This window comes from Bufo gargarizans, chromosome 9 (assembly GCF_014858855.1).
Source record: "Bufo gargarizans isolate SCDJY-AF-19 chromosome 9, ASM1485885v1, whole genome shotgun sequence".
Classification (NCBI taxonomy): Eukaryota; Metazoa; Chordata; class Amphibia; order Anura; family Bufonidae; genus Bufo; species Bufo gargarizans.
Genome location: NC_058088.1, coordinates 155,071,099 through 155,095,740, shown reverse-complemented (window position 1 = coordinate 155,095,740; position 24,642 = coordinate 155,071,099). Strand labels below are relative to the sequence as shown.

At 43.0% G+C, this 24,642-nt stretch overlaps 1 protein-coding gene across 1 annotated transcript in view; it reads left to right on the top strand.

Annotated features, from left to right (window-relative positions):
- PAPPA (pappalysin 1) overlaps window positions 1–24,642 on the top strand; it is a 370,045-nt gene that overhangs the window by 291,605 nt on the left and 53,798 nt on the right. The window contains exon 14 of the mRNA XM_044306571.1: window positions 13,109–13,283. Coding sequence (XP_044162506.1) covers window positions 13,109–13,283 — 175 coding nt within the window. The remainder of the gene's footprint in view (window positions 1–13,108; window positions 13,284–24,642) is intronic.

Genomic DNA, 24,642 nt, shown 5'->3' with positions numbered 1-24,642 from the left:
GGTCCCGGGTGTCAGACTCAGATCAAGAGGACAGGTCGTCAACATTAAAATCTCGGAAAACCCTTTTAAAGTTCCTGGGACCAATGCAATATGCAATAATTATATAACTAGTGCCTACTCATATGTCAGAGGGTCCTTTGGTCCACCACAGGCATCAGGGCCTGGTTTGATTGCACCCCTTGTCGTCACCACGTACAATGCTGTGTCATTTAATGGGACCCAATTGATATCAATATTTGCAACATACAAAATGTGTTATGTTTTGCTTGGTCCTAATCTTAGACCTGATCTTGAATATATATTGCTGACACTAGTGAGAAGCGAAACTTTGCGGTAATGTTGCATTGCACTTGGAATACAACTGCTACCATTAAGTTTTACTTATTCCCTGTGTTCAGCAGTGTTGACTTTTTGCCCTCACAGCAATCCGAATCTGAGGAAAATATGATTTTTGCACCTTTGTAGATTGCTATGAAATAAAGCTGTTAGGCCTCCTTCACATTTTTCATTTTTTAACTGACGTGCTTTTTGCATTTTCTAAAGACAGCCCACATACCCATGGATTTTAATATGCTTGTTCACCCATCAGTATTTTTTCACTGCACTACTTTGGCCTGTGATGCGGAGCAAACACGCTCTTTGAAGTCTATTGGTCTGTGAAAAACTCGGACACGACACGAGTGGCATCCGTGTTTGGTCCTTGTTCGGTCTGTTTTTCACTGAACACTCATAGAAGATACTTTTAAAATTAATTTTCAGCTGAGAAGTGTCTGTGGAATATCACAGAGGGCAAAAAACAGACACACGGATCCTTCACAGACATCTTCACAGATAAAACAGGGACTGATTGTTTTTCCTGGACTTCAAACGAACCGAGAAATGTGGATGAGGCCTAAAATGTATCTATATTTGTATATTGGATAATGGAGTGAAATCCTGCCACCACCAAAACTAAGTGCCATGCTGGCAGCTAGAGCATATAGACCTCAGCTCTTCATCACTGATTATCAACATTTAACTCTACAAAATGAAGTTCTGACTATTATATGTTCTGCGTGTGGTTGGAACGTAGTCTGCTCTGGCGCACAGTCAACAGCAAGGTACACCCTGCTGCCATAAGCAGGAACACTTTGCTGCTCTGCATATACAATAAGTATAAAGAGAGAGCAGATGGAAAAGTGCCCGGCAAAGTTTTTTTGAAATAACTGGAGGTTTAAAGTGAAAAATGACCTGTTAAAAGTTAAATATTTGTGGGCAGCCCAACTAAGGAAAACTAAAACTAGTTTCTATCCATTTGAGAAATTTTAATATATTAGAGTACAGGGCCTGATTTATTAAACTGGTGTAAAGTAAAACTGGCTTAGTTGCCCATAGCAACAAATCAGATTCCACCTTTCATTTTTCAAAGGAGCTGTGAAAAATGAAAGGAGAAGCTTATTGGTTGCTATGGGCAACTAAGCCAGTTTTACTTTGCACCAGTTTTGATAAATCTCCCCCATAGTGTCTACATTTTCTTAAAAGCAACACTAAAAAAGGGATACCTTGGAGGTCATTTACGAAGACTGGCGTTTCACACCTTGTAAACATCTTTCGCTGTCTTTGTGCCAAAATCAAATCACCAGTCAGCCACCGTTTCCCGTCGGCAAACGCCCATGATTGGAAAAGTGATGAGGCTTTGGAAAAAGTTAAAGGGGTTCTCCATCTTTTAATATTGATGACTTATCCTCGGGATAGGTCATCAATATCAGATCGGCATGAGTCCAACACCCGGCATCCCGCGCGCAGTGTGCACGTGCTGTCTCCCTTCTCTCTTCTTGCTTTGCCAACAGCAGGAAGAGAGACAGCACGTGCACACTGCGTGTGCCTTCACTTCATACAGCTGATCAACGGGAATGTGAGACCCCCACCAATCTGGTATTGATTACCTATCCTGAGGATAGGTCATCAATATTAAAAGCCCGGAGAACCACTTTAAAAAGTAGCAAACTGTGTTAGCGGTGGCAACATTTACGACTTTCCTATGCCAGAAAACTAGCGTAGAGCTATGGTACCTGACCCCTTTAGTTGCACCCAGTACCTGTGCCCTAGCACTAGGATTGTTCCTTTAAAACAGTATATTACATGATGGTAGTATGTCAAATATTGTGTCCTGTCATATGGTTGCACACATTGTAAAGTTTCTTAGATAAAAATGTGTAATATGCAACAAAAAGGAACTTAAAGGGTCCTTTAAATTAGAATTTTTTTAGATGTGTGCAAGAAATTCCTTACTGTCTTTTTGATCTGAATCCATTGTTTCCCTCAGTGTTTTATGTGTTAATTTCTAACAGTCAAAGGGATGGGGGATCTTGGCAGGCTGTGTGGGGACGCAAGTGCCAGCCAGACTGCATATGCTGCCAGCCCTCTCTTTCACTTCCCCAGTGTCTCCCTCCTCGACCCTGGCACTGTTCTATATCCAGCCACCCAACTGCAGTCGTGTCCATACATGTTAAAGAAAAGTCCTTTGGGTCTGTGTATTACCTGCTATCATTGCTTTCATCATGACAAGATGAAGGAGAACAGACTGCATTGTGTCCATATTTGCTTTCTATTCTTCACTCATTATGCTTATTTCAAGTCCTATCTGCCTGGCATAGAAAAATAAAATCTGCGCTGGTTCAGAACGCTTCACAGCCTTGCCATGATAACCCTCTGCCTAAGAACAGACACATGAAAGACAAGACTGTTATGTTGTCCTTCCAAAAGCTGCAATGTTCATGGTCCCCGGATGCAGAGCGTAATTGATGATGATGACTCATACCATCATACTACCTCATATGTGACCTTTAGAATAATGTACGGCGGTACGGAGGTAAACAGCTACAGTGCATGGACATGGGAACGTTCTCTCCAAGGCTTCACTCCAGAATTGTGCATGGCTTAGTCTTTCAATGGAAAGCAGATGTACTTGTCTGCATTGCAAAATGATTTACCAGTCGCAAACATGAAAGTAATAGCCCTTATATAGAAAATCTAGAAACTCGGCAGTGTGTTCTGGGTGGAAGCTGATCCAAATCCTACTTTACAATGCAGTCCTGGTGGGAGACCACTAGAAACCACGCATCATTTCCTATTAGAATGATGTCATCAGAAGCACAGTCTGCTGAACGGCCTGTCAGAGAACACACAGACTTGACATTCCTTTCAGTCCTGGGTGCAGAGGAGCAACATGAAGCTACTGGGCTGTAAATTCGAAACAAGGAACAAGGTCCCTAACTATCCCTGGCTATTTAAACTAGCGTTGTCCATAGATGGGGCAGAAGGTCCCTTTAGGACTTTTCAGGCTCCAGGGCCCAGGAACGAATGCAGCCCCTGTCAACCCCCCTGCCCCCATCCCCAATTTGCAACCTCTATGACCTAGGGGTGCAACTTCTTCTACTTCCATACCTGTACATTAGCAAAACATTTACTGTACTAAAAATTTCACTTATGCAACTCATAATATCTAAAGTGATTTTAAGAAGACCTGTCACCAGCAATCTTTGATTCCGTTATCTGATTATTACTTATTAAAGGGGTTGTGCCACAAAACATATTCTACACTTTTTAAACCAGCACCTGGATCTGTATAGCACCACCTGCTGTGTGTTCTTTTCCTTATTTTTTTGTCTGTCTCACTGACTTGGTCGAATGTGCTCAGTTCAAATCTTCAACTGCCACCGGCCATATGTTCTGTTGAAGCTGTGAAAGTTAAAGGGAGAGAGCGACAGCAGAAAGGACCCGTTCCCTCAGCTGCCAGGCTCAAGATAATCTAGCCGAGCAATTAGAGCAATGAATGGGGAGATCTCTGGATCCATGGAAGGTACAGGGCTGGTTCTAGCTTTGCTAGAAAGAGATTGTCATGTATGATATGATGTCTGGTTTACATTTTTTTTTACATCAATCTTGGAATAACAGCAGCCAACAGTCACCTGGATGATGTCAAGGGACCTCTGTGTTCTAGTTAAGAGAGGGTCCTAGAGGCGAGATCATGTACATTCAATCAAATCTATACTAGCGATGAATAGGTTTAGATTTGTGCTATAATTTATGACAGATTCTGGTGTAAATTATAGTATGGTATATTGTGTGGGCTGTGAGACCCTATGCCCCCTCCTAAGTCCTGGTGGTATTAGTCTAGGTCTACACGAAGACATTTGTCACGCGACTTAGTGTTGCACCAATGTTGCTCGACAATTTTTATAATGGTGTCGCACTGCAACATGTAACATGCTGCAACTGTGACGCCACAGTCGCAGAAAAATCCATTTCGAATGGATTTTCTGCGACAGTCGCAGCATGTTGCAGTGCGACACCATAGACTGCCATTAATAAAACTGTTGCGCGACATTGGTGCAACAAAATGTCGCGAGACAAATTTCGTTGTGTAGACCTAGCCTAAATGTACAAAAAGTCACAATATTTGAACAAGATGCCCAAAAAGTTTCTTTTTTATGCATACATCAAATTATTCATGAATATATGAAATAATAACAGAACAAGAGTATAACTTTATTTTGGGCACACAACAGAGATTACCAGTATTCTATTGTCTACCCAAAATACACAAAAATCTAACAGATCGCCCAATTATTTCAGGAATCGGTTCATTAACATCAAATCTATCCCAGTATATTGAAAAATTAATTCAACCGGTAGTAAAAACAACAACACAATCTTATATAAAGGACGCAACACAAATCATTAAAATTTTAGAAAAAGGGAAAGTTCAGCCCCATTGGATTATTGGAACGTTAGCTGTTCAATCACTCTCTACCATCATCGATCATAATCAGGGAATGGCAGCGATGAAATCCCAATTGGAATCTAGTGAAGATTTCTGCACAAATGCAATTTTTGATACAGGGTGTAAATCATATACTAACTCATAATTATTTTTATTTTGAGAAAGACTATTACCTTCAAATGTGCGGAACTGCCATGGGCACTAGATTTGCCCCCAGCTACGCCAATCTATTTATAGCCCAATGGGAACACCACCACATCGTGCCCGGGCTGGGGGCAGATCTCTGGCACAGATATATTGAAGATATCATTTTTATTTGGAAAACGGAAAATCTGAATTACACACATTTCTAGATGAAATCAATAATAGCCAATACAATTTATCCTTTTAATTGAATATTAACAACATTTAGACTGAATTTCTAGATTTACAAATTACCACTAATGAAGACCAATATATTTGTAACACTTACCAGAAACCTGTTGCAAAGAATAGTTTTATCATGTTTTCAAGCTGCCAACTACCTAGATTTAGTCAAATTAAAAGGAATTGTACCAACAATTAAAAATTTGAGGAAGAAGCTATTCAAATGAGGGAACAATTTAAGATGAAACATTATCCTGAAAAATTGTTAGATAATGCACAGCAAAAAGTAAAAGAGATGGACAGAAGAACTTTTTTTTGCAACAGATATAGATGAAAGTAAGAAAAAACAAGAAGAGACATTACATATAATTTTGCCCTATAGTGCACAATTTAGGCAGTCTTTTACTGGATGGGCTGAATGCTGAACTTAAAATCTTTGGCTTCCTTTAATTCCTAGGGTGGGTGCCCTTGCCGACAGAGGAATAAAGTCAGGCTGTCTACCATCACTGCTATCCTTCCTTGGTGGAGAGCCCCCATCCTCCACACTCCGTTGTAACACAATCAACTCTATCAGGACAATTCTTATTCAGATATAATAAATTTACTACAGGGATCAATATACATTATTACATTCTATTTTATTTTATTGTTATATTAAAAAATATATATTTTCCTTATCTCTAAATACCTTTTGGAAACATGCCAATTAAGATAATACAGACCCACGAACATACTAATATAAACACTTTTTGAGATAGGAGATTAATGATGAAAAAGTGTATATACCATTAAATATACAGTTGCAAGAAAAAGTATGTGAACCTTTTGGAATGATATGGATTTCTGCACAAATTGGTCATAAAATGTGATCTGATCTTTATCACATTGTAACATTTGTCACAACAATAGCCTGCTTAAGCTAATAACTCACAAAGAATTAACTGTTACCATGTTTTTATTGAACACACCATGTAAACATTCACAGTGCAAGTGAAAAAAGTATGTGAACCCTTGTATTTAATAGCTGGTTGAACCTCTTTTGGAAGCAATACCTTCAACCAAACGTTTCCTGTAGTTGCAGATCAGACGTGCACAACGGTCAGGAGTAATTCTTGACCATTCCTCTTTACAGAACTGTTTCAGTTCAGCAATATTATTAAGATGTCTGGTGTGAATCGCTTTCTTGCGGTCATGCCACAGCATCTCAATCGGGTTGAGGTCAGAACTCTGACTGGACCACTCCAGAAGGCGCATTTTCTTCTGTTCAAGCAATTCTGTTTTTGATTTAGGTCTATACTATTGTTGTCCTGTTGCAACACCCATCTTCTGTTGCAGTCATCTATACAGTCATCTAGAGAGAGTAGCAGCAGTGCTGAACTTTCTACATTTATAGACAATTTGTTTTGCCGTGGACTGATGAACAGCAAGGCTTTTGGAGATACTTTTATAACCCTTTCCAGCTTTATGCAAGTCAACAATTCTTAATCATAGGTCTTCTGAGAGCTCTTTTGTGTGAGGCATCATGTGTGCTTTAGCTAATTAAAACATTATAGACCAAAAAACCCATTAATACACAAAAAAAGCATAAGAACCGCATAAGAATCGCAATGCCATAAAATATATGAATTTGCACTTCCAAATCCATTCCAGCTTTTCCAACCAATCTAAGAACCAAGGATATAAATCTGCCAGATATCCTAAGCGAGTGTAGCCACTGATGAAGGAGTAAGGACGTACTCCAAAACATGTCTGGCGTCTAGAATACACTCGCAAGGTCCACCTATGAGTTATAGACATCAATGAAAATAATTATGGATATGATATATAACTCTCTATTCAAATAGTTGGTGAAGCGCTTCAAATTAATTAATTAATTACTTAAATTATCTAAAATTAATACAAATAAGTCACAGGGGCCTGGTGGGATACACCCAAAGCTATTAAAAGAGCTCAGCGGTGAAGTAGCAAAACCATTAACAGATTTATTTAACCAATCACTGGTAACAGGAGTCATCTCAAATGATTGGAAATTAGCAAATGTGCCCATTCACAAGAAAGGTAGTAGGGAGGAATCGGGCAACTATAGGCCAGTAAGCCTGACATCAATAGTGGGGAAATTAATGGAAACCATATTTAAGAAGAGGATTGTGGAACATCTAAAATCCCATGGATTGAAAGATGAAAAACAGCATGGGTTTACTTCAGGGAGATCATGTCAAACTAATCTTATAGATTTTTTTGATTGGGTGACTAAAATAATAGATGGAGGAGGTGCAGTAGATATCGCTTATCTAGACCTTAGTAAGGCTTTTAATACTGTGCCAGAAGGCTTATCAATAAATTGCAGTCATTGTGCTTAGACTCCCATATTGTTGAATGGATTAAGCAGTGGCTGAGGGACAGACAACAGAGGGTTGTAGTCAATGGAGTATACTCAGACTATAGTCTTGTTACCAATGGGGTACCTCAGGGATCTGTTCTGGAACCCATATTGTTTAATATCTTTATCAGCAAAATTGCGGAAGGCCTCGATGGTAAGGTGTGTCTTTTTGCTGAAGACACAAAGATTTGTAGCAGGGTTGATGTTCCTGGAGGGATACACCAAATGGAAAAGGATTTAGGAAAACTAGAGGAATGGTCAAAAATCTGGCAACTAAAATTTAATGTTGATAGGTGCAAGAGCAGAGCAGAGCAGAATATAAAATCAGTGATACAGTCCTAACCTCAGTATCTGAGGAAGGGGAATTAGGGGTCATTATTTCAGAAGACTTAAAGGTAGGCAGACAATGTCATAGAGCAGCAGGAAATGCTAGCAGAATGTTTGGTTGTATAGGGAGAGGAATTACCAGTAGAAAGAGGGAGGTGCTCATGCTGCAATACAAAGCAGTAGTGAGACCTCATTTGGAGTATTGTGCTCAGTACTGGAGACCATATCTCCAGAAGGATATTGATACTTTGGAGAGAGTTCAGAGAATAGCTACTAAACTAGTACATGGATTGCAGGATAAAACTTACCAGGAAATATTAAAGGACCTTAACATGTATAGCTTGGAAGAAAGACGAGACAGAGGGGATATGATAGAAACTTTTAAATACATAAAGGGAATCAACAAGGCAAAAGAGGAGAGAATATTTATAAGAAGAAAAACTGCTACAAGAGGACATAGTTTTAAATTAGAGGGGCAAAGGTTTAAAAGTAATATCAGGAAGTATTACTTTACTGAGAGAGTAGTTGATGCATGGAATAGCCTTCCTGCAGAAGTGGTTGCTGCAAATACAGTGGAGGAGTTTAAGCATGCATGGAATAGGCATAAGGCCATCCTTCATATAAGATAGGGCCAGGGGCTATCCATAGTATTTAGTATATTGGGCAGACTAGATGGGCCAAATGGTTCTTATCTGCCGACACATTCTATGTTTCCATGTTTAAATATACCATAGACAAGACACACAGGCTTGGATGATTTCCATTGGATCAAGGAAGGGTTGATAACGGTCTAATCCCCACTATTGCGGCGGTGGAAAGGTTCGGAGCATGTGGGACGCCGAGAGCATGTTACCTAGAACCTGCATTATAGGGCTTGGTGGCAGTTCTACGGGACAAGTGGAACGCCGAGCACGTATCGCTCAAACCTCGTACCACAGAGCTATATATGCCAGTCTATATTATTTGTGCCGAATACTATAATAATAGAGATAAGCGTATTACATGTACCACCATGTGGGACGCCACAAGTGGATTCGCACCTCATCTAACAGTGAGTACAATCCATGGATAAAACACAAAAGCACTATGAACTGTAGTTGAACTATTTAAGAAACTGCATTGAAATTACAATAGACCTCAAAATCAACTAACAATAACTACTTACAACATAATGGATATCTCAGGATCTTAATACCATACTAACCCCAATATATTACCGTTATCAAATAGCTGTTATTTTCCAATAAGCTGCAATTTATATCCGGATGTAAAAGAGGATAATTGTGAAGAGTCGGTACTATTGATAATTTCCTAAGGGATATTTGTATTTACTTCTTGATATGTATCTTTGATAGAAGGAAGGTTTTTAATAGGAGGAACAATCGATTTTTTAATTCAAATTCTCTATCAATATTGATGGTATATATTCAACAGTGCATTCAACAGATGGTATATATTCAACAGTGCACTTTCTTGGAAGAAAGAAGAGACCGAGGGGATATGATAGAAACTTTTAAATACATAAAGGGAATCAACTCGGTAAAGGAGGAGAGCATATTTAAAAGAAGAAAAACTACCACAAGAGGACACAGTTTTAAATTAGAGGGGCAAAGGTTTAAAAGTAATATAAGGAAGTATTACTTTACTGAGAGAGTAGTGGATGCATGGAATAGCCTTCCTGCAGAAGTGGTAGCGGCAAATACAGTGGAGGAGTTTAAGCATGCATGGGATAGGCATAAGGCTATCCTTCATATAAGATAGGGCCAGGGACTATTCATAGGATTCAGATATATTGGGCAGACTAGATGGGCCAAATGGTTCTTATCTGCCGACACATTCTATGTTTCTATGTTTCTATGTTTCATTTTAGATTGAATGTTAATCCCTAATACCATCTGAGAGGCAAGTTAATATCTTCTGAGTAACAATATATACCTTGTCAAATCAAAATAAATATATATCCTGCTAATTTGAAGCCATAAAGATAATAGTATATTGGGATCATCATTCTTGTGGGTTATCCTTGTCTCCTACTATTGCTTTTTTATACAATTCTTTATTTTATTGTTTAGAGTTTTTAATTGTTGAATAAATTTAGTTTATAAATAAGATCTCCAGGTGGTCCCAAGTGGATGAATGCCCATCTATTTTTTTATTTTTTGTTTAACACCAAAATACAGTTGAAAGGTTCTCACTGAATTAAAAGAATTTTCCACTTCAACTACGTTCTGACCTAGCAATTGAATATACTGTATTTTAATAAAACGTCCGTTGTTTAAGCTAAAATACAACCAATATCTTGAACAAACTGCCCCTAGACACAAAAACCTATCGAGAGAAGTGCTGGACATCTTTATGTGGATCAAATAACTTGATTTCTAGAATCAATTTACTATTATACCATTGCTTATAACACCCTATGGTAAGAAACAGCTCAATTCTTGTATGGTAAATTCACTTGAATAGAAATGAGTCGCAGTACTAGCCACAGGCCAAGGACAAGAGTGGGGCTGTTTCTATAGAAAAGAATACCTATTTTGCAAATCCTGGACAGCCTTAAAACTGATATAATACCTGTTAAACTAATATGAATGTAATCAATGGCATAACATTTAAAATATCTAAAAATACAAAATGTTTGAATTTTTCTTCTCTAGTAAAGAAAATCTAATGTTCACAGTGGATCTCTGAGAACATGTTTAGTGTTTGAAAGCAACATACCTGGGAGACATCTGGAAGCATTCTTAGGGCATCTGAGCTCGCCAATAGGCAGTGTAATTCTTTCAGCCTTGAACTTGTACCTGTATTACATTTTCTTAGGAAGACTACACTTGGGAATTTAGTGATGTCACCTACAATTCACCAAAATTCAGTTCCTTATTTAGCCAGATAGTTCTTCCTTTATTAGACTGTGTTCTTCATATTCCTCAGGGATTTGCTCTGACCAAAGGAGCATTTTAGCTTAGTCATCATTACCATCCTTACAGCTGACACTCCAGATGTAGAAACAGTTCCAAGATAGCTAAAAACACAAAGCAATAACAAAGGGCAGAAAATGTATTTTGAAAATGACATGATGCCATTTTGAAAAGTTTTACGTCTAGTGCATTTAAATTAATCAATGAAAAAAGATAGTACAACATGTGGCGCACAGTAGATATATAGGCATACTTTATGTAGTGAGAGTATGCATATTTTCAATGGAAGAGAGAGTATGAATATTTTCAATAAAATGCAAATAATTGGTATAACTGGGGAGGGGGGGGGGGGGGGGAAACCAAAAAAGGGGGCTCAGTCACATAACAACCGCAGGAGCACATTGCTGGGGCAGGGAAATAACATGAAAGACAGACATGCAATGTGACAATGCACTGCAATATATAGTACAAAAATTGCATGGAAATAACAAGTGCTACACTATAAGTGCGAGATACTTGGCAAATTATTTTGTACAAAATTATTTGAGCCCGTCTGCCAAGCGTCAAGGCGTTCTCTGTTAGACGGGTTCCTACACTAAATTCTACCTGTTAGGTGCCATAACGGCTACCATACACTTCAGGGAGTGTAGGTTCCACGTACCTGCATTGTAACCTACCTGTTGGGTGCCATGACGGCTACCATCCACTTCAGGGAATGCAGGCTGCACAGCAGGCCCACTCCATAACACCACCGGCGCCTAAAAGCCACCAAGGGCGGTCCTTATATGGCTAGTTCAGCTTAATGTGATGATACATTTCACTTAGCAATCCTTTGCTTCATTGTGGAGAAAAGTATAAAAGAGCAGTTAAGTGCATCGAGGGCGGGCAAAAGCCACACTATGTACCCTTGCTCCTCCTACTTCCTCTGCCAGCCCCTTCCTCTCCTTGATTGACAGGGCCAGGTTCCTGCATAGTCATGTCATCTAGTTCTGTCAACCAGGAAGAAGAGGGAGTTGCTGGCAGAGGAACCAGGAGGAACAAGGGTGCACAGACATGTCTTGTGCTGCAGGGTCAGTGTAAAGGTCCCTAGCAACCTTGTCAAATCTGTTAGAAAGACTAAGTATGTCCTAGTAGTTCTCTTTTTGGAATCCTATGTCTAATGAATATCCTGGTTGTATTATCAGTACCTGCCATCATACACATTGGAGGGTGCTGTGGTCTGTTGGGGAGCAAGGAGATCCAGCTTGGTGACATGCTAAATTCAACTCCTGTGCAGCCAGCCAGTAGCGCAGGGGCAACACGTGAGGTGCACGGTGGACAAATGAGGGGCCAAGTAATAAAACACAGTTCATCAGTTTACTCAGGGTTAGCAGAAAGCCTCCCTGGGCTGGCAGCACAGTGTTGAGGTGGACAGCACAAAATCCTCCGGGGCACGCTCTGTGGTAGGGAAGCATTAGCCAAGATGGTGGTTGAGGTGCCCTTGATGTTAGGGGTGCTTAGGGTGCTTGTTGCGGCTGAGTCCCTTGATGGTTTTTGTCATGACACCAGTACCGTTAATGGTGGTACAACCAATAGTGGTAATAATGAGGTAGGCAGTGGTAAGATGCAACTCACAACTTTTACTGATGTTGACTTTGGTTGCATCACTACAAAATACAGTCTCTTGTTGGTATGAGAGATAATCTGCAAATCCACTGTTCCTAGGCTTTCTTAGGCTTGATTTGAGCTGTGGTTAGGGAGTACCTTGTTCCTATTGATGTGCTCAGTCCTATACCTCGTCCTTTCCCTACAAGCTGAACATTGGGACAGGTAACTCATCTGTTTCCCAGAGTTATGGTGTGGCTGCCAGAAGCTATAAGTCCTCCACCATGCGCAAAAGTGTCTGTGGCCCTAAATAATGGCTTTTATCACCGATGAATTCTTATGAAGCTTGTTTCTATTTCAGGGAGGCAAACTCTCTCCTACTGGTCAGGGATGCAAGTATATAGTCCGATAGTCCGGCCAAAGAAGGAAAACGCTCTTCTTTGCCTCACATCTTGGTACTACCTCATAGCGAAGTTGGCTCCACTCACTAATCTGTGTTGTGGAGTCTTCACTCTGCATTCTCTCCCACTAATCTAATCTGATCTCCTCCGATCTGCTCTAATCTAATCCATTCTCCACCCTCTCCCTAGGCCTGACCTAGGTATATATAGAACCTAAGTGTCATCCCCATCTAGTGGTGGGATGTATAAATTACACCTAATCTGCCTGGTTACAGTGATTTTGCAGATAAATTAGCACAAAGTCACATAATACAGCATAATACAGTTGTGGAACACAGAATAATTATCTTTGTCTTCTTATTGGCAGCTGCATTCATTATTCTTGTGAGGACACTGACTGTCAAGAATTAAAGGTTGAAAATGCTGCCCTGAACTGTACCGATGGGCACTACAACGGAGCACAGTGTGAAGTGAACTGTCACACTGGTTATAGGCTAAAAATACACCGGAATCACAGGCATGATGGAATCCTAAAAACACAGGTTGGTAAAGTATGTTTTTTATTTTTGATATTTGATTATATCTTTACATTATTTCTGTATAGTATACTGTAGGACCTAGGAGTACTGCTTCAGCTTCACCTTCTTGTCTTAGTCACTCTCTCTTTCCCAGTGATTGCAAAGCTAGGCATCACTACTACACAATGTCTGGCTCGGAAATCTTGATCTGGAACAACCGAATAAGATCTACTGCACATGAACCGATTGAACTCTGCAAGACCCTTGAGATTTCGAGACCAGGCATTGGAATAAAAAAATTGAATTTTTCAATAAAGACACATTGGATTGCTGCAAGAGATGGATCAAATGTTCGCAAACTGCAAGTTCGCGACGGGTCCCATACATTTTAATGGCAGGCGAACCTGAAAAACCTTCAGCTCATATTTGCAGCCAAGAAATAATTACAAGAAGTGCACAAATAGTCCCACAACATGGACAGTGACATACCAGATGTATTATTCGAATTTGCGATCTCCATTCATTATTTTTTTCAATGCGAAATACCGGCAATATAATTTTTGTGTACGCGCATGCGCAAATGCACTATACAGTACCCAAATGCACTGTAAGGAAAGTATATTAGTATATAACACCCCAGCTTCAATCAGATTTTTTTGGGGGGTGACTGGTATATCACACCAGTAGAAATTTTTGGTTCCAATAACGCTTGTCCCTCTATAGACCTGCAGTATCGCAGCAGAACCGCACACAACGGCTGCACAATACAAATGCACTATAACATTCCTGCCTCATTGAAAATGAATGGGTCTGCACCCGTTCCGCAAAATTGCGGAACGGACCCATTTTGCGGACGTGTGAATGGAAAAGATATCTCTGAAAATGAAAATAAATTAAATTATTAAAGTTAAGCAAAAAGCATAGATGTGGTAGGCAATAACAAGTGCTCGGCGACACCAAATCAGAAACCATATGTCGTACCACAATTCGGGGGGTTCCAGTGCACATCCATGAATCCCGGAGGGAAAGCAAAAAACATCTATCCCTGGGCTAGATGATGATGTGGTATTGAAGGACAGGGTAGGCAAAGAACTGTCCCTGATATTGCCCTACAGGGGGGTGCTATTCTGGCTCTGATAGCCAACCACAGACCACCAGTCGTGATAAGAGCGACCCCGTCCGGAACCTTACCCTATATAAAAATGGCCCTAGTAAGCCCCTAGGCCCCTGACTTCCAGGTGATCACTATATAGATCTATGTGTTTTTGACTCATTATAAAAGTATACTATAAGTATATTACACCCCTCTGTGTATCACACCTATCGATAGCACACCTATACCAGTCCTTAAAATGACTTTTGTGGACCTATTAGCTAGTGTTTGGTGTCCCTAACAGCCTGTCCCTGCTCCACACAGCAACCTCTCCCTACACTGGCAAAACACTGAATGTAAAATGGCAGCCAGATCAGGTGTTTTTTTTAAGGTAGGGGGTATGTCCATGTGCTCAAACATCTCAATTGGCTGTCATGTACCACCTGATGGATGTGTCATGGGTCAAAGTTTTTCACAATGTAAGAGAATATGGCGGGCGCGAATGTCTCCATATGTTCGCATGTTCAGCGAATCGCGAACGCGCAAAGTTTGCCGCCAAACGACCGACGGGCGAACCTCAAGGTCATCTCTACCAGGCAGTATGCCTGGTTTATGTCATGTTCCCATCTGTGTTGGAGGCTTGGTTCGGGGCCTCCAGCACAAATGTTATCAAAAAACTGCTGCAAGAAAAGTCCTCCATGCAGGACCTTTTTCTTAGACAGAAACCAAACAGCTTCCATTATAGTCAATGGGATCTGTTTTGCTCTAAGTCTGTTATGTGCCAAATCCAACACTTCTATTATTTTCGTTATTCTGCTCCCCTAACGGAGCAGAACAATGGAAATAAATATTGCCAGCGTGAAAGAGCCCTTCCTAAGGTTAACCATGCTGACAGATGCTCTTTAAACCAGCAGAGTCATTGATGACCTATTCAGGCAGTCAACAGAAATTATTTCAATCCAGATATTAGCTATCAGCACAATTGTTGTTGGCCCCAGTGTTTAGCTCTAATTGACTGTAGGTACTGTACTTTCCAAGCCAGCAGAATTTCCCAAAAATTGAATTCTGGACTAGAGAAATTTGAGTGTTAGTACAGATGTTTATTAATCCTAATAAAAAAAAATTATAATTACTGTAAGTGTTTTACTGTGCTTGGGAAAATAAATAATTATTGTTTATCCTTTTACTTGGCATTACAGGCCAAATAAAATTTTAGGTAATTAAATCATACGAGTAATCATCTGCAAAGGCAGAAAATATTATCATAGTTTGCCTGAGCTTCCCTGTAGATTACTCTATAAAATACATGCATTGCAATAGAATATTTATAGAAGGCCTATTTTTTTGTTATAATCTATGTGTACAACATGGGCCTTCATATTCTTCATGACAATCCTTAAAGTGTAACTGTCATTTTTTATTTATTTGCTAGTTTATTAGAGCTAGGCATGTATACCTGAGTTAGTTTGTCAATGATTGCCAAAAGATCTGTAATTACCTTATATTAACAGCTTTCATTAATGTCCCCTGTCCCTTTCCAGTGCTCCCTTAAAAGACAGGGGCATCCTTCACATTGTATGCCTGTATGAGGCTTCATAGTGAGGAGGTGTGTCTCTCAGTAATCCAATCTGATTGGATGGCAGGGAGCTGCTGGCTACAACAAGTGTGTATGACAAGTGAGAGAAAGCAGTTTTGGCCTCAGAGAACTGGCAGAGGAGCCATCTTCAGAAGGTCCTCATATTGTAAATGTTTAAAAAGCCGTAACTAAGGGTAAAACTCAAGAAAAACAGTGGTATGTGAAGAAACTAAAAATTGCTTTATGAATAATGCTGTTGCAGCAGTAGCATGTGCTAAAATAAAAAATTTTATGAAAACATAACAGTTACACTTTAAGTTTCCAACATAATCTATAGATTAAAAAAAATATTGCAATTTATGTTTTTATCAGATGTGAATGTGGATGTCAATGAGGTAGTTAAACTGGAAAGGGAGTCTTCACAAAGAGCAGTCTCCCTCTGGATGAGCAGTTGTATATTGTATGGTTGTTCATTCTTTCAAATATGCACCATGTAATACCATGTAATCCTGTGATCAGCTATTATCACTAGGGGAAGCCAAAGTTGGTTGCACATTTCTCCTAAAGCAGCAGGAGAAATGTGCAGCCAACTTTGGCTTTCCCTAGTGATAACAGCTAATCGCGGGAGGTTGTAGTTGCTCAACCCAGAGCGGTTAGCTGATACCTTTTAGTGGAGGACTAAATCAGTAATGCATTCACGGAAGTAAAAATTACTTTGATATTGATACAATGATACTATTGTTGGAGCTGGAGTGTAAGAGCTAAAGGGGTTGTCCGCTCAGAATTTCCCCAAGCCAGCAGTCATCAAATAATACATGGTCGCCTACGAAAAAGTAGCTGCCTCCAATATATCCTAATTAGAGTTGAGCGAACACCTGGATGTTCGGGTTCGAGAAGTTCGGCCGAACATCCCGGAAATGTTCGGGTTCGGGATCCGAACCCGATCCGAACTTCGTCCCGAACCCGAACCCCATTGAAGTCAATGGGGACCCGAACTTTTCGGCACTAAAAAGGCTGTAAAACAGCCCAGGAAAGAGCTAGAGGGCTGCAAAAGGCAGCAACATGTAGGTAAATCCCCTGCAAACAAATGTGGATAGGGAAATGAATTAAAATAAAAATTAAATAAATAAAAATTAACCAAAATCAATTGGAGAGAGGTTCCATAGCAGAGAATCTGGCTTCCCGTCACCCACCACTGGAACAGTCCATTCTCAGATATTTAGGCCCCGGCACCCAGGCAGAGGAGAGAGGTCCCGTAACAGAGAATCTGTCTTCATGTCAGCAGAGAATTAGTCTGCATGTCATAGCAGAGAATGAGGCTTCACGTCAGCCACCACTGCAACAGTCCATTGGCATATATTTAGGCCCAGCACACACACAGGCAGAGGAGAGAGGTCCCGTAACAGAGAATCTGGCTTCATGTCAGCAGAGAATCAGTCTGCATGTCATAGCAGAGAATCAGGCTTCACGTCAGCCACCACTGCAACAGTCCATTGTCATAAATTTAGGCCCAGCACCCAGGCAGAGGAGAGAGGTCCCGTAACAGAGAATCTGGCTTCATGTCAGCAGAGAATCAGTCTTCATATCATAGCAGAGAATCAGGCTTCACGTCACCCACCACTGTAAGAGTCAATTTTCATAAATTTAGGCCCAGAACCCAGGTAGAGGAGAAAGGTCCCGTAACAGACAATCTGGCTTCATGACAGCAGAGAATCAGTCTGCATGTCATAGCAGAGAATCAGGCTTCACGTCAGCCACCACTGCAACAGTCCATTGTCATAAATTTAGGCCCAGCACCCAGGCAGAGGAGAGAGGTCCCGTAACAGAGGATCTGGCTTCATGTCAGCAGAGAATCAGTCTGCATGTCATAGCAGAGAATGAGGCTTCACGTCAGCCACCACTGCAACAGTCCATTGGCATATATTTAGGCCCAGCACACACACAGGCAGAGGAGAGAGGTCCCGTAACAGACAATCTGGCTTCATGTCAGCAGAGAATTAGTCTGCATGTCATAGCAGAGAATGAGGCTTCACGTCACCCACCACTGCAACAGTCCATTGGCATATATTCAGGCCCAGCACCCAGGCAGAGGAGAGAGGTCCCGTAACAGAGGATCTGGCTTCATGTCAGCAGAGAATCAGTCTGCATGTCATAGCAGAGAATGAGGCTTCACGTCAGCCACCACTGCAACAGTCCATTGTCATAAATTTAGGCCCAGCACCCAGGCAGAGGAGAGAGGTCCCGTAAAAGAGGATCTGGCTTCATGTCAGCAGAGAATCAGTCTGCATGTCATAGCAGAGAATCAGGCTTCACGTCAGCCACCACTGCAACAGTCCATTGTCATAAATTTAGGCCCAGCACCCAGGCAGAGGAGAGAGGTCCCGTAACAGAGGATCTGGCTTCATGTCAGCAGAGAATCAGTCTGCATGTCATAGCAGAGAATCAGGCTTCACGTCAGCCACCACTGCAACAGTCCATTGTCATAAATTTAGGCCCAGCACCCAGGCAGAGGAGAGAGGTCCCGTAACAGAGGATCTGGCTTCATGTCAGCAGAGAATCAGTCTGCATGTCATAGCAGAGAATCAGGCTTCACGTCAGCCACCACTGCAACAGTCCATTGTCATAAATTTAGGCCCAGCACCCAGGCAGAGGAGAGAGGTCCCGTAACAGACAATCTGGCTTCATGTCAGCAGAGAATTAGTCTGCATGTCATAGCAGAGAATCAGGCTTCATGTCAGCCACCACTGCAACAGTCCATTGGCATATATTTAGGCCTAGCACACAGGCAGAGGAGAGGTTCATTCAACTTTGGGTAGCATCGCAATATAATGGTAAAATGAAAATAAAAATAGGATTGAATGAGGAAGTGCCCTGGAGTCCAATAATATATGGTTATGGGGAGGTAGTTAATGTCTAATCTGGACAAGGGACGGACAGGTCCTGTGGGATCCATGCCTGGTTCATTTTTATGAACGTCAGCTTGTCCACATTGGCTGTAGACAGGCGGCTGCGTTTGTCTGTAATGACGCCCCCTGCCGTGCTGAATACACGTTCAGACAAAACGCTGGCTGCCGGGCAGGCCAGCACCTCCAAGGCATAAAAGGCTAGCTCTGGCCACGTGGACAATTTAGAGACCCAGAAGTTGAATGGGGCCGAACCATCAGTCAGTACGTGGAGGGGTGTGCACACGTACTGTTCCACCATGTTAGTGAAATGTTGCCTCCTGCTAACACGTTGCGTATCAGGTGGTGGTGCAGTTAGCTGTGGCGTGTTGACAAAAGTTTTCCACATCTCTGCCATGCTAACCCTGCCCTCAGAGGAGCTGGCCGTGACACAGCTGCCTTGGCGACCTCTTGCTCCTCCTCTGCCTTGGCCTTGGGCTTCCACTTGTTCCCCTGTGACATTTGGGAATGCTCTCAGTAGCGCGTCTACCAACGTGCGCTTGTACTCGCGCATCTTCCTATCACGCTCCAGTGCAGGAAGTAAGGTGGGCACATTGTCTTTGTAGCGTGGATCCAGCAGGGTGGCAACCCAGTAGTCCGCACAGGTTAAAATGTGGGCAACTCTGCTGTCGTTGCGCAGGCACTGCAGCATGTAGTCGCTCATGTGTGCCAGGCTGCCCAGGGGTAAGGACAAGCTGTCCTCTGTGGGAGGCGTATCGTCATCGTCCTGCCTTTCCCCCCAGCCACGCACCAGTGATGGACCCGAGCTGCGTTGGGTGCCACCCCGCTGTGACCATGCTTCATCCTCATCCTCCTCCACCTCCTCCTCATCCTCGTCCTCCTCGTCCTCCAGTAGTGGGCCCTGGCTGGCCACATTTGTACCTGGCCTCTGCTGTTGCAAAAAACCTCCCTCTGAGTCACTTCGAAGAGACTGGCCTGAAAGTGCTAAAAATGACCCCTCTTCCTCATCCTCCTCCTCCTCCTCCTGGGCCACCTCCTGTTCCATCATCGCCCTAAGTGTTTTCTCAAGGAGACATAGAAGTGGTATTGTAACGCTGATAACGGTGTCATCGCCACTGGCCATGTTGGTGGAGTACTCGAAACAGCGCAACAGGGCACACAGGTCTCGCATGGAGGCCCAGTCATTGGTGGTGAAGTGGTGCTGTTCTGTAGTGCGACTGACCCGTGCGTGCTGCAGCTGAAACTCCACTATGGCCTGCTGCTGCTCGCACAGTCTGTCCAGCATGTGCAAGGTGGAGTTCCACCTGGTGGGCACGTCGCATATGAGGCGGTGAGCGGGAAGGCCGAAGTTACGCTGTAGCGCAGACAGGCGAGCAGCGGCAGGATGTGAACGCCGGAAGCGCGAACAGACGGCCCGCACTTTATGCAGCAGCTCTGACATGTCGGGGTAGTTGTGAATGAACTTCTGCACCACCAAATTCAGCACATGCGCCAAGCAAGGGATGTGCGTCAAATTGGCTAGTCCCAGAGCTGCAACGAGATTTCGCCCATTATCACACACCACCAGGCCGGGCTTGAGGCTCACCGGCAGCAACCACTCGTCGGTCTGTTGTTCAATACCCCGCCACAACTCCTGTGCGGTGTGGGGCCTGTCCCCCAAACATATGAGTTTCAGAATGGCCTGCTGACGTTTACCCCGGGCTGTGCTGAAGTTGGTGGTGAAGGTGTGTGGCTGACTGGATGAGCAGGTGGAAGAAGAGGAGGAGGAAGCCGAGAAGGAGGAGGTGGCAACAGGAGGCAAAGAATGTTGCCCTGCGATCCTTGGCGGCGGCAGGACGTGCGCCAAACAGCTCTCCGCCTGGGGCCCAGCTGCCACTACATTTACCCAGTGTGCAGTTAGGGAGATATAGCGTCCCTGGCCGTGCTTACTGGTCCACGTATCTGTGGTTAGGTGGACCTTGCTACAGATGGCGTTGCGCAGTGCACACTTGATTTTATCGGATACTTGGTTGTGCAGGGAAGGCACGGCTCTCTTGGAGAAGTAGTGCCGGCTGGGAACAACATACTGTGGGACAGCAAGCGACATGAGCTGTTTGAAGCTGTCTGTGTCCACCAGCCTAAATGACAGCATTTCATAGGCCAGTAGTTTAGAAATGCTGGCATTCAGGGCCAGGGATCGAGGGTGGCTAGGTGGGAATTTACGCTTTCTATCAAATGTTTGTGAGATGGAGAGCTGAACGCTGGCGTGTGACATGGTTGAGACGCTTGGTGACGGAGGTGGTGGTGGTGGTGTTGGTGGTACATCCCCTGTTTGCTGGGCGGCAGGTGCCAACGTTCCTCCAGAGGCGGAGGAAGAGGCCGAGGCGGCAGCAGCAGAATAGGCCGAGGCGGCAGCAGCAGAAGAGGTAGCAGGGGGAGCCTGAGTGACTTCCTTGGTTTTAAGGTGTTTACTCCACTGCAGTTCATGCTTTGCATGCAGGTGCCTGGTCATGCAGGTTGTGCTCAGGTTCAGAACGTTAATGCCTCGCTTCAGGCTCTGATGGCACAGCGTGCAAACCACTCGGGTCTTGTCGTCAGCACATTGTTTGAAGAAGTGCCATGCCAGGGAACTCCTTGAAGCTGCCTTTGGGGTGCTCGGTCCCAGATGGCGGCGGTCAGTAGCAGGCGGAGTCTCTTGGCGGCGGGTGTTCTGCTTTTGCCCACTGCTCCCTCTTTTGCTACGCTGTTGGCTCGGTCTCACCACTGCCTCTTCCTCCGAACTGTGAAAGTCAGTGGCACGACCTTCATTCCATGTGGGGTCTAGGACCTCATCGTCCCCTGCATCGTCTTCCACCCAGTCTTGATCCCTGACCTCCTGTTCAGTCTGCACACTGCAGAAAGACGCAGCAGTTGGCACCTGTGTTTCGTCATCATCAGAGACATGCTGAGGTGGTATTCCCATGTCCTCATCATCAGGAAACATAAGTGGTTGTGCGTCAGTGCATTCTATGTCTTTCACCGCTGGGGAAGGGCTAGGTGGATGCCCTTGGGAAACCCTGCCAGCGGAGTCTTCAAACAGCATAAGAGACTGCTGCATAACTTGAGGCTGAGACAGTTTCCCTGGTATGCATGGGGGTGATGTGACAGACTGATGGGGTTGGTTTTCAGGCGCCATCTGTGCGCTTTCTGCAGAAGACTGGGTGGGAGATAATGTGAACGTGCTGGATCCACTGTCGGCCACCCAATTGACTAATGCCTGTACCTGCTCAGGCCTTACCATCCTTAGAACGGCATTGGGCCCCACCATATATCGCTGTAAATTCTGGCGGCTACTGGGACCTGAGGTAGTTGGTACACTAGGACGTGTGGATGTGGCAGAACGGCCACGTCCTCTCCCAGCACCAGAGGGTCCACTAACACCACCACGACCATGTCCACGTCCGCGTCCCTTACTAGATGTTTTTCTCATTGTTATGGTTCACCACAACAACAAATATATTATTTGGCCCAATGTATTGTATTCAAATTCAGCGGGATATAAATTTGAGGCCTAGTATTTAGGCGCTGGGTGACCGGTATGGATTTAGTGACAGAATTAGACTTGGAAATGCACAGAAGCGTGTGTGTGAAGTTATTCTGAATGACCCAATGTGCACCTTGAATATTATATACCCTTTTTGGGATAGATTTCAAATAGCTCTGATATAGCAGGAACCACTAAATTATGAAATTGCTAAATTGGGAATTGTACTTCAACCCAGAACAAAAAATGTGCTTTGACGGGCACTAAATAACTTTCCCAGCTACAACAGGACAGCGGTAACGAGAGATTTAGAGGGATTTAAATTTGAGGCCTAGTATTTAGGCGCTGGGTCACCGGTATGGATTTAGTGACAGAATTAGACTTGGAAATGCACAGAAGCGTGTGTGTGAAGTTATTCTGAATGACCCTATGTGCACCTTCAATATTATATACCCTTTTAGGGATAGATTTCAAATAGCTCTGATATAGCAGAAACCACTAAATTATGAAATTGCTAAATTGGGAATTGTACTTCAACCCAGAACAAAAAATGTGCTTTGACGGACACTAAATATCTTGCCCAGCAACAACAGTACAGCGGTGGGTAACGAGAGATTTAGAGGGATTTAAATTTGAGGCCTAGTATTTAGGCGCTGGGTCACCGGTATGGATTTAGTGACAGAATTAGACTTGGAAATGCACAGAAGCGTGTGTGTGAAGTTATTCTGAATGACCCAATGTGCACCTTGAATATTATATACCCTTTTTGGGATAGATTTCAAATAGCTCTGATATAGCAGGAACCACTAAATTATGAAATTGCTAAATTGGGAATTGTACTTCAACCCAGAACAAAAAATGTGCTTTGACGGGCACTAAATAACTTTCCCAGCTACAACAGGACAGCGGTAACGAGAGATTTAGAGGGATTTAAATTTGAGGCCTAGTATTTAGGCGCTGGGTCACCGGTATGGATTTAGTGACAGAATTAGACTTGGAAATGCACAGAAGCGTGTGTGTGAAGTTATTCTGAATGACCCTATGTGCACCTTCAATATTATATACCCTTTTAGGGATAGATTTCAAATAGCTCTGATATAGCAGAAACCACTAAATTATGAAATTGCTAAATTGGGAATTGTACTTCAACCCAGAACAAAAAATGTGCTTTGACGGACACTAAATATCTTGCCCAGCAACAACAGTACAGCGGTGGGTAACGAGAGATTTAGAGGGATTTAAATTTGAGGCCTAGTATTTAGGCGCTGGGTCACCGGTATGGATTTAGTGACAGAATTAGACTTGGAAATGCACAGAAGCGTGTGTGTGAAGTTATTCTGAATGACCCAATGTGCACCTTCAATATTATATACCCTTTTAGGGATAGATTTCAAATAGCTCTGATATAGCAGAAACCACTAAATTATGAAATTGCTAAATTGGGAATTGTACTTCAACCCAGAACAAAAAATGTGCTTTGACGGACACTAAATATCTTGCCCAGCAACAACAGTACAGCGGTAACGAGAGATTTAGAGGGATTTAAATTTGAGGCCTAGTATTTAGGCGCTGGGTGACAGGTATGGGTTTAGTGACAGAATTAGACTTGGAAATGCACAGAAGCGTGTGTGTGAAGTTATTCTGAATGACCCAATGTGCACCTTCAATATTATATACCCTTTTAGGGATAGATTTCAAATAGCTCTGTGTCATGGTCTTACCTCCTTGCTGTTCCCTTCGTTTGACATGTGCTGGCGGCCATCTTGGTTTCTGGGTTTTCTTGTAGCCTCCCACCCTGCGGCTCCTCCTTCCCACTGGGAGGAGCTGGATGCCCAGCTCATATATATAGGAGGTCTGTGGCTTCAGTTCCTTGCTTGGTCCTCCTGTGTTCACATGCTTCCAAGACTGCTGCTGCTTCTGGTTCCTGATCCTGGCCTCGTCTGACTACCCCGTTGGTTCCTGATTCCGGCTTCGTCTGACTACCCCGTTGGTTCCTGATTCCGGCTTCGTCTGACTACCCCGTTGGTTCCTGATTCCGGCTTCGTCTGACTACCCCGTTGGTTCCTGTTCCTGGCTTCGTCTGACTACCCTTCTGGTTCCTGACCTCTGTCTCCGCAAGACCCTGCTTCGGTTTAGCCATCCGTTCGGACTTTGCTTACGGCTTGCTCTTCAATAAAACCTTCTTATTTTCCACTTATCTCTTGTTGTACGTCTGGTTCATGGTTCCATGACATTAGGACCAAGCCATGAATTCTGACGGTACAGGGCCACCCTCGCTACCTACGCTGGTTGCCAGACTTGATCAGCAG